Below are 11,144 nucleotides of genomic sequence, written 5' to 3'. Positions count from 1 at the left end.
CAGCCCCGCGGCCCAGGGCGAGCGCCACCACTTCCGCCGGACTCTCGTCCGAAAGCGCTACTTCGGGCCGCTTCCGGCCACGCGCGCGACAGGAGCCGCCCCGCCCCGCGGTGGGCGGAGCCCGAGGGCGGCCACGCCCCCCGCTTCCGGCTCCCTTTCGGCGGTGCCTGGCGGCGCGGAGCCTCTGCGGGCTCGGGCCGGAGCTGCCCCGCCCTCCCGGGCCCGCCTGCCGTGACATCAGTTCCGGGGCGGGCCGGGCGGGGCCCGAGCTGGGGCGGCTGCCCTGAGCAGTCCGGCTCGGGTGCGCTGACTCCGCTGCCCGCCACGTCTCTGGGCCGGGCCGCGGGCACTTCCCCGCCGTCCCACGGCCGCCCGGCCGCCGCAGGCCTGCCGCGCCCGGGTAAGGGGCCCGCGCCGCCGGCCGGGGAGCTGTTGTCACGGCTGCCTGAACCGGCTTGCGAGCGAAAGAGGGAGGTAGGGGCACGGAGGCAGGAGGGGGACCGAGAAGAGATTAGTGGGGGCGCAGGTGCTAGACGAGGGGACAGGAGACAGGAAGACACGGGGGGGTCAGTCGGGGGGTCCCTCACGCATGGGGGACCGAGAGGCCGGAGGGAGGAGGAGGAGGAGGAGGGCGGCTGCAGGGGAGACGCCCGGCTGGTTGCCCGGCTGGTTCGGCAGCGGAGGACGGGAGAGTCGGGACGCTCCCATAGGCGCGGGGACCTGGAAGGTCTTCCCGGGGCAAGGCTGGGCCCTAGGAAGTGCTGCCCTGCAGGAAGGAGGTGGCCCTTTGGACGCCCCAGGCCTTCCCCAGGCCCTGCACCGGGGAGGGGGTTGTGCCTTTCCATCTGCCTGCCTCCCTCCCCCGTGTGAGCCTGGTCGTGTGCAGTTACCCATCGGCTGACAGGAGGAAGCGGCATCCACATGGTTTGCCATGAGACATAAACATCGTGCTTAGAAATCTGCCTCTACCAACGTGCAGCTATTTTTACCCCCTGGAGGGAGCATCTCTAAAAATTGCAATAAAATCGGTGAGGAAAGTAAAATACAGATTTTCCTCTTATATGCTGGACTTGCTTCACGGACAAAGGAATGCCAGATTTGTCCACATTGCTAACAAAAACTAGCCTTCCATCAGCATTTAGCTGTGATACCAAAACTTAGAGAAACCAGGAAGCAAGTAGATGATATCCGCTTCTCCAGGTTTCCATCTGCCACGTATACACATCCTTTAGACCACAGGGCAATGTCTGTATACACAAAACTGTGAACCTGTGTTCCTTGGGTTCTGCTGCCAAAGTTCAGCCAGGTGACGTGTCAGTATTAGGTATCTGTGGTTTGCCCTGCATCTGTTACTGCAGTTCCTGCTTCTTGGTCTATATAGCTTCTCCAGCTTGGAGTAGGGGCCCAGGCCATCCTGCTAGTGATTGAAATCCTGCTAGAGTGCCAGAATGTGGGAGTAACACTTACAATCCTTTACCAAGCCTAAGAATTACTTGCATTGGATTTTAGGAACCCGTTTGGACCAGAAAAAGGAATCCAGCAATTTGGAGTCGGATTCCATGTGACTTGCACACAGCATTCAGCATTATAACAAGCAGGTTCATAAAAAAGAGTTTTTTAAAAAAATCAAGCCAAGGTTGGGAACACAAGAATTCAGAAACAGGGGCACCTGGGTGGCTCAGTGGTTGAGCATCTCCCTTTGGCTCAGGTCATAATCCTGGGGTCCTGGGATCGAGTCCCACATCAGATTCCCTTCAAGGAGCCTGCTTCTTCCCCCTCCCATGTCTCTGCCTCTCTCTGTGTCTCTTATGAATAAGTAAATAAAATCTTTTTAAAAATTTTAGAAACAGGAAGTATTGGGAGGCATCACAAGATCATGGACCAAAATAGGATCAGGAAGTTGACACCTAGGGCCACAGTCTGGAGGTGTCTTTCTGATGGAGTGTCACCTGGCTCAAGGGGTGCTACCTCCTCCCAGCAGAATTTGTGGGGAGCTGACTGCTGAAAAAGAGGGACTCCCAACACCAGCCTAACTCCTGTCTTTCTATCTGCAGGTCTTCCACTTCATAATAACTTAATTCTTTCTTGTTTATTCCCTCTTGCCCCAGGGTCTCTTTCCTTTCCATCCACTGTAGTCTGAAACCTTGGTGTACCCAGTCTCCCTGAACCCTAATAATGTGAGCCCCTCACTTAAGGCTCACTGAAGCCTTTGCAGGACAAACTATTATTTTAAATCTTGTTGAGGGTTTGCCATTGTGAGTCAACTCACAAAGATGAGTGCAGGTCCCCACACGTGAATCTTGACATTTATAATATGCTTTTGGAAAGTGGAGGCAAGACCATTCCAGAGAGATGAAGTCATGGCCCAACTAGGGCCCATTCTGGAGTCTAAGGCGGCCAATTCCTGTTTCTGTGGGAGTGATCACCAGTCCCACCGCCTGGGAGTGAATAGCAGTGATGGTATCCAGTAGAAGTTTCCTAAGAAACTTGTGGAGTTTCTTGACATAGTCTTAGAGAAATGCACCATGTATGCGTTCACCTTTGTGTTTCTAACTGTGTGTGCAATAGCACACACATGCATGTATACATATGTGGCGGTATGCGGGCATGTGTGTGCCTACACATGTGTGTAGCTGGATATGCATGCAGTTGTATGCACACATAAGAGTGACTGCACACAGGCATGTGTGTGCATGTGCATTGTGCATGTGTGCGGCTGTGTGTGCCCTTGTGGGTGTTTGTATGAGGGAGTGGGCCCATGGTGGTCCTCACACATCACCACCTACTAATATCTGTCACAGTAGGAGGTGATGAGCTATTTCTTAGTCTCCCGAGTTTACCTTAAATATTCATCAATGAGAGAATCGTGGACCAGAATATCTTTGCATTACAACTATCCTCCTGGTTCCTCTAAAGTTTTGGTTGGCTCTAGAACAATACAACTCCTGGTATATAAATTATGGAGTTTCTCTAAAATATTAAAATCTCCATGTGAAACTGTATATATCCAGTGGGGTTATTTCTGTCCCTTTCTTCCCATAGTTCAAAATACTCAATTCATTGTTTTCTTTCATGAGCCTTTCAGAAATGTTTTCCAAAAGTGTTACATGCTTGTGTGAAAAAAAAAATGCATTTGTTTATTTATTTATTTAGAAGTAGAAGATGGAAATCACCAGTATATGTATTTTCCCCAGGCATAACCGTCATCATGTTCTTGTGTAAATCTCTCTAGACCCCTTAACAAATGTCTGTTTAAGTAAAAAGGATCATGGTGTGTATACTATTGTATGATCTGCTTTTTCAATCATTAATGATACATGCTGCACATCTTCCCATGTCAATAAATAGGAAGCTATATCTTTTTTTTTTTAATTCTTTTTTTATTTATTTATGATAGTCACACAGAGAAAGAGAGAGAGAGAGGCAGAGACAAGGCAGAGGGAGAAGCAGGCTCCATGCACCGGGAGCCCGACATGGGATTCGATCCCGGGTCTCCAGGATCGCGCCCTGGGCCAAAGGCAGGCGCCAAACCGCTGCACCACCCAGGGATCCCTTTTTTTAAGATTTACTTTTAAGCAATCTCCACTCAATGCGGGGCTTAACCTCACAACCCCGGGATCAAGCGCCACACGCTCCCCTGAGTCAGCCAGGAAGTTGTTATGTTTTTGAGCAGCCGCCATAATATTTGTTTCTTTTTTTTAAGGTTTTACTTATTTATTCATGAGAGACACAGAGAGAGGCAGAGACACAGGCAGAGGGAGAAGCAGGCACCATGCAGGAAGCCTGATGAGGGACTTGATCCCAAGACTCCAGGATCACGCCCTGAGCTCAACTACTGAGCCACCCAGGCATCCCAGCCACCATAGTATTTGATATGTGGGTGGGACTGTATCCCTATGTAACCATTCCATTCTGTTTTGCTGTTGTAAATAATGCCACGATTGACATCTTTTTAGACCTCCATCTTTAAACATCCATCCAGTTGCTTTCTTTGAAGAAATCCAGCAGTAGAAAGTGCTACATCAGAAGTCTTGACTTTGAAAGTTCTAATACACATTATCAGCTTCCCAGCATGATCATCTATTTAGTGCTGCTATTTCAGTGCCTCCCTTCTCCCTGGATTTTTTCCCTAAGCTTTTCCTAAGAAGTATTTACTCTTTTTCAAATCCTAGATGCGTTTGTTCCCAGAGTGGAGCATCTATCCATGTCCTACATCTGCCACAAAGCATGCCATGGCCTGCGAGTGCTCCCCGAAGTTGCTCTCCCCTCCTGCAAAGCCAGACCTCACCCAGAGAGCACACAGTGCCAAGCCCACAACTCTTCAAGGAAGAAAATGGCCCAGCCAGGGAGCATGCCCTGAGCAACTCCCTCTGGTGAGTGTCTGTGGCCCTGCGTGTTAGCACAGTATTGGGATGGTGAGCCCAGAAAAGGCCACAAGAGGGCTTTGCTGCAGGTGGAAAAAAGAAAGAGCAAAGCCCAGAGGGCCGAGCTTTCCCATAACCAGGAGGGGCCCATTCTGTGGCACTTCACTGTCTGAGGTTCTGCCTTCTGAGGTAGACCAGGAGCGTGGGCCATGAGCTGGGATGGACAGGTGGGGCTGGGAGCACGTGGTCCTCTAGGCCATCTTCTGTTCTCGTGACACAAATGCCAGACATCACGAGAGGTTTTCTCTTGCCCTCTTGTTGAGATCTTACAATGCCTGCATGGCCCATTCTGCTGCCCAAGCAGGGTATGTTGGCCCTCACGGATGCCAGGGTTGGAGGAGGAACCGCCGAGCAGCAGTGGCCTAGGAGGAGACAGACGAGAGGCTGCCCAGACCACAAACAAGACAGTCTGTGTCTGTCCTGCATTCATGCAATCTATTCAGCATGGTGGATCGGTCCCCCTGTCCCTTAGCAGGATTATCAGCTTTGAAGTTCATCCAAGTGCTAGAGCTGGGTTGGCAAACTATGGCCTGTGGGCCAAATCCTTCCTGCTGCCTGTTTTTGTAAATAAAGTTTTATGGGGACACAGCCACACTCATTGTTTACAAATGGCCCACAGCCCTTTTGCACTACAGCAGCAGACTTCAGTAGCTGAGACAAAGACCGCGTGGACCCCAGAAATCTAAAACATCTGCTGCCTTGCTCTTTACAGAAAAAATTTGCCAACCTTGCCCTGGAGATTTGTAGTAAGAGGGGTGTAGCAGAAGGCGATAGGGCCTGGAGTACATTCAGGAAGCCTTAGTCACATCATCCCAGTACAGCGGACCCCAGATCCAGGCCTCACACACAGGGAGCATGCTGGGTTCAGCAGTGGTAGCATTTTAAATGCATTCAGTAGATGTGACTGGCCAAAGAAAGAGTCATTTAAATGCATTTATTCTTTTTTTTCTTTATAAATGCATTTATTTACCGAAAGCCCAGCTGCATTGCCTTAGCTCATGGGGAAAGTGTGGGTTCTTTGTCCCTGAAACCTTCCAGTTTCAATTCTTTCTTCTCATGGTATCGGCCTGTTTCTTCTCTCCCCACCCTCCCCCACTTGTTTCTGTCAGAACAAAGAATGCCTTTGCACTCTAGAGAACAGATGCAGATCTGTAGCCTGTAGGACTGAGTCCTCTAGACCTGTAAGCTACTAAGAGCCCTTACGGACAGTTTTGGATAGAACGTACAATTTGAGGCTAAAAAACAGCTAGGGACGCTTGCAAAGGTGTGAGAAGCATCAAAGAATGCACCAGCCTTCCAGAAGAGGTGGTGCTCCAGGGGCTTTTCCAGTCTTGGAATCACTTTACCACAATCTCCTCTGATCACAGGAGGCAGAAAGCCACCATGTGGCCGCCCTCCATTCATCCCTTTCTGCTGCACAGGGGCTGCTTGGTGTAGCTCCCAGCAGGACTGGAAGTGCTTGTTGGGATGGACTGGTGGCTAATCCTGGTGCTGGGTTGGAACCTTCAGGTATTCCACATGCCCAGGGGGACTGTGACCACTGGGAAGAGGTAGCAGGGCCAGATTTTGAAGGCTACCTTGGCTGTGTTAATGAGTTTGGGGGTTATCTTGGGATAGTATGGGATTTAAGCAGTGGAAACAAGGCCACCTTTGTGGGTTACAGGATCTTTCTGGAAGCTGTGTGGGAGCACGTGCATCAGGGCTGGGGTAGGGATGCTTGAAGGTGATTCACTTGTGACTCAGGGCTCATGGGAAGACAGCAAGCCTGCCGTAACCGCCAGAAGCTGGCCTAATCACAGGGAAGTGGACAGCCTCCATGCCAGGTGAAGAATTGATCAGGACATTTTCACTTAGTGTGACTTGAGGGCCTTCCAAGATGTTCTGTGCAACCCAGGAACTTCATGGTGAGGGCCAGTGGAAAGACCAAAGGTCTTGGGTGTCTTCAGGCAGGACTGATTTTGGAGGTGTCTTCAGGAGCCCCAGACTCCTCGCCTGCCCTGCAGCTCCCAGCATGCCTGTGTTCTATATTCCCTGTGCCCAAATTGAGTGTTTAGTCCATGGGACCGCCCATGACTGCATGTGACCGCGTCATAGCCTAGAGAGGACGTGGGCCTTTCAGGCAGCTACGCAGGACTCAGGCGGGTGAGCAGGGCTGAGGACAGGTTCAGGGCACACCCAGGACCAGCAGGGCAGGAAGCAATGGGATGCTTGAGGCCAGTGGGCCCCTCTACTCCCCACTGCACCCCTGCAGTGAGGGACCCCAGCCTGCCAGCATACTGGAGGGCGCCAGACACCTTCTTTCTTGACCACAGACCCTTCAGCCAAGCAGCAGGGAACCATTAGCAGCCTAAGGGTGGGGAGACTCTTGTGTACTCAGGAAGCTGGCTCTGGCTGGACCCAGTCCTCCTCCTGGTGAAGCTCAGCATCATGGCATTTCTGGAAGTTTCTGCAACCAGCTGGGTGACTAGATCCTCACAACTACCTCTGTCTCTTGCAGTGGCACCCCCCTGGTCCAGTCCTGCAGCCTCCTGTGGCCTTGTCCCCTCCTGCCTGCATTACTACCCCTGCCACCTCCTTGCTGGGCTCCGCTCATGCCTGCCCCTCATCTGTCCCTCCTGCACAAGCACCTTCTGTGCTAGTGACACACCTGCCTCAGGCCTGCAGGGGCTTTCCCCACACATCCCAACTGCCTGGTGGTGGTCTCCCAATCTCTGATCTAATCCCAGGTCTCAGCCTCTGGCCCTGACGCTGTCATCTACTCTCTCACTTGCCTCCCCCACCTCTTCCCCACCAAGTGGATCCCATCCCTTGTTTCAGAACATGGCTCATGTGTTGCTTTCCCAGGAAGCCTTCCCTGGCCATGCCCCTCCACCCACCAGAATTCAGTGCCCCCTCTGAGCCCCACAGCACCCTGTCCTTCCCCACCCACCTTTGGGGCCTCCACACAGAGGACCAGGCTCCCACTTACAGGTCAAGGCCTTCCCATGTGCCATGCCCTGCCTGCTTCCAGGCACTGAGTCACACCTGCTCTGTGCTTGCAGCAGCATGCAGTGACCTCTTTCTGTGTCTCCTACGGGATGGCAAGCTGCCTGGAGGAAGGAGTTGTGTGGCTTTCATCTTTTTGTTCTATTTGCACTGCTCAGCACATGAGCAGGGAATCAGGGAGTATTGGTTGAATGGAGGGGTGGATGGATGATGGATGGATAGATGGGTGGGTGGTGAATGGGTGGATGGATGGGTGGGTGGGTGGTGAATGGATGAGTGAGTGGTAAATGGGTGGTGGATGGATGGGGTGAATGGATAGATGGATAGATGTTGGATAGGTGGATTGATGGGTGGGTGGATCATAGATGGGTGAATGGATGACACATGATGAATAGATGAATAGATGAATCTAGATGATGGATCAATCGATCGATCAATAGATAAATGAATGCTTTCTCCCATGTGAGTCAGAGGATGCCTGGGTGGCTCATTCGGTGAAGTGTCTGCCTTCATCTCAGGTCATGATCCCAGGGTCCTGGGATCAAGTCCCACATTGGGTTCCCTGCTCCTCAGAGAGCCTGCCTATCCCTCTCCCTCTGCCTGCTGCTCCCCCTGCTTGTGCTCTCACTCTTTCTTTCTCTCTCTGTCAAATAAATTTTTAAAATCTTTAAAAAAAAAAAAAAAGGTGTGGTTGGCTATCATGGGGTGTACAGAAGTAGCTTGGTCCAGATATACATGATCTTGGCTGATCCTGATTACCAAAAGACCTTGACCTCTCTCTACTGCTCTTTCACACTAGGATCTCTGGGTAGGAAGGTCGGTCAAGGCATGCTTTAAACCCATCAAATGCAGGCACAGAGAAGATCACTAGACCACCATGGTTAAGACGTATCACACTTCCTGGGTGCCAGGCCTTGGTCTAAACACTCAGCTTGGTTTGCGCACTGGTCCTTGCCAGAACCCTCCATGACAGGTACCGTGCCATGCCCCATGTCCCAGGTGAGGTTGTGCATTACTGACCAGACACCTTCTTTCTTGACCACAGACCCTTCAGCCAAGCAGCAGGGAACCATTAGCAGCCTGAGGATTGGCCAGCTGGGAGCCTCAGGGACCGCCCAGCCTTGCTCCTGGCTCACCCAAAAGATGTGGACAGCCCTTGTGCTCGTTTGGATTTCCTTCTTGTCCTTATCTAAGAGCCAAGTGCCAACTCAGGATTCATGTAAGTGAGAAAGCTCTGTGACTGCTGGTCAGGCCCACAGTGGTCCCAAAGCACCCTGAGCCCAAGGGATATATACAAGCCTAGGCTGGTGAGTTGGGGGCCCCATTGCTGCCTGGATGCTGCTCTGGGGAGGGTTGTCAGGCCACGCTTCTTGGGGGCCAGCTTGGGTAGAAAGCCCCCAGGGGACTGCACCTTTGAGTCCTGAGAGGGTCACTTGCTTGGCCTTGCAAAATCTTTTCTATAAATCTGATCTTCACTGGGGAATTCATCTGTTCGTACATCAAATATTTCATTACACTTCTGCCGTGTGCCAGGCACTGTTCATCTCCAGAAATTCCTGCCACAAATCCTTTCGTAAAGCCAAGAATTCTTTTATGGTGTGAATATCTGGGCAATGATTTACTGCTTTGTAAACTTAGGTGTGTGTTTGATGGGTTTTGTTAATAGTGATTCACACCTCTACGGTGAGACTTTCACTCTGTTTTGGGAATCGGATCAAAGAGTGAAGCTCTCGAGCCTTCCAGGGGTTCAGAGGACGAGGAGTTTTTACATCCACTCTGCTGGGCAGCAGGCTTCATGTGCTCAGGGGGAAGATAAGAGGGAAGCGTGTTCACACATCACGTTTGTTCTCACCAAGCCAAGGGGAAAGCCACCCACGCCAGGCCAATAGGCCAGCAATTAAGACACTCTTTGAATCATCCACCTGCCCAGGACGAAAAGTGATGGTATCTCTTTCTTCTCCCTTTTCTGACTTTAAGGGCACTTACTCCCCAACCAGATGGATAATCCAGCCAAGATAAATGCATCTGTGATGAAAGTTATAAGCATCCTTAATGGAACGTCTAAAACAGTGACCGTGGTGACACCTTCTCCTGTCACCTTGGCTGCAGGGACTCCGGAGGCCAACCCCAGCTCTCCTGTGGTCATAGCAGGGAGAGCACTCAGGACAGACACGGGGACAGAAGGTTCCCCTGACCCAGTCACCTCCAGCCTGCCCCTGCCACCTGCCCTGACGTCATCAGCATGGCAGACTCTATCCTCCAGCACTGTCATCAGCACATCCCCAACGCAGGTGCCAAGAATAGCGGCTCTGACGACACCGGCCACTAGTGCTCAGACTGCCCCTGGGATGACACCAGGTGCCAACGGCCTGACAGGCACGCAGGGCCCTTCCGAGCACATCCCTGGCAACTCCCCAGCAGGCCTGGCACCCTCCTTGAGTCCCCAAGCACTTAATGAGTCCATACAAGTCTCCACCATCCAGACACCGACAGCCTGGCCTATGGATGGAACAGCAAGTGGGCCCACACCCACCCTCAACACAACCTCAGAGCCCACCCGCATATCCGTGGCTTCTGTGGCTTCTGTGTCCACCACCGCAGTGACCACTACCACGACACAAGCCCAGGAGCTGACTACCAGCACAGAGCCAGCACCTGCACCTCATACCAGCCCAACCCCCGAGGTGGAGGTCACGTCCCCCACAACACAGCCAAGCCCTGCTCCGTTGACCCGGGGAGCCACAGGACCAGGCACACCCGGGACACCAGAACAGGTGCCGCCTGAAACATCACCTGGTACTGCTTCCACCGCCCTGACACCCGGGAGTTCAGGGGGCTCTAAGATGCCAACCACAGACTCGTGCTCGCTTAGCACCCAAGGCCAGTACCTGGTGGTCACCACCAAGCCCCTTTCCCAGTCTCTAGTAAACAAAGGCTTCCTCCTGGCGCTGCTCTTGCTCGGGGTGACTCTCTTCATCATAATTTTGGTTCTGTTTGCCCTACAAGCCTACGAGAGCTACAGGAAGAAGGAGTACACACAGGTAGACTATCTAATCAACGGGATGTACGCGGACTCAGAACTGTGAGGAGTCTGGGAGGCTGAGCCCACCCCTCCTTCCATTTTGCCTCTGAGACCAAACCCAGTGCTTCCAGATTCTTTTGGTGCAATTAGGAGCTATGCCGGACGTTTCAACACATTTACATGCTGTCAGACAAATTCCACGATCACTCGAGTTGCTGCTTTTTCATATTTATTTTTGTAAACAGTCATGTTCATGGAGCAGGCAGCGATCCCCTCGTGGGCGGGGCTGGCAGGGCCCCAAGGTGGATCCAGACCAGAATTAAAGCAATGACTGCTTTCCATTCAGCCCTGTGTCTCCCCATTTGTGTAGGCCGAGTCCTGCCAACCCTTACGTCGTGGTGAGCCTGCCTGGGACATGCATGATGGGGTTCGTGTTCATAAACACTTGCTGTAACCCCAGGCCCTGGGATCTGTTATGTCTGTGTCACTTTCTGGGGCTTCACTCTTTTTTTTTTTTTTAAGATTTTATTTATTCATAGAGACACAGAGAGGGCGGGGGGGCAGAGACACAGGCAGAGGGAGAAGCAGGCTCCCTGCAGGGAGCCTGACGTGGGACTCGATCCTGGGTCTCCAGGATCACGCCCTGGACTGAAGGCGGGAGCTAAACCGCTGAGCATCCCCGGGCTGCCCCTGGGACTTCACTCTTATGCCCA

The 11,144-nt window shown here is 52.3% G+C and overlaps 1 protein-coding gene across 3 annotated transcripts; it reads left to right on the top strand.

The window, feature by feature from the left end:
• The first annotated feature begins 239 nt into the window (after positions 1-239).
• On the top strand, positions 240-10,776 carry C5H11orf24 (chromosome 5 C11orf24 homolog). Of its 3 annotated transcripts, none has more exons than XM_026004242.2 (4): positions 240-400; positions 4,173-4,373; positions 8,455-8,628; positions 9,387-10,776. In XM_026004242.2, exons 3-4 carry the CDS (start codon positions 8,553-8,555, stop codon positions 10,493-10,495), a joined length of 1,185 nt encoding a protein of 394 aa, XP_025860027.1. In that variant the 5' UTR covers positions 240-400; positions 4,173-4,373; positions 8,455-8,552; the 3' UTR covers positions 10,496-10,776. The 3 variants fall into 3 exon arrangements, with proteins under 3 accessions (XP_025860027.1, XP_025860029.1, XP_072614664.1); XM_026004244.2 differs by having other exon boundaries at positions 272-474; XM_072758563.1 differs by lacking the exons at positions 240-400; positions 8,455-8,628 and having other exon boundaries at positions 4,254-4,373.
• The last annotated feature ends 368 nt before the right edge of the window (positions 10,777-11,144 follow it).

The sequence above is a fragment of the Vulpes vulpes genome, chromosome 5 (assembly GCF_048418805.1).
Source record: "Vulpes vulpes isolate BD-2025 chromosome 5, VulVul3, whole genome shotgun sequence".
Lineage (NCBI taxonomy): Eukaryota > Metazoa > Chordata > Mammalia > Carnivora > Canidae > Vulpes > Vulpes vulpes.
The sequence above is the reverse complement of the archived record's forward strand: the minus strand, read 5'-3'. Positions and strand labels throughout refer to the sequence as shown.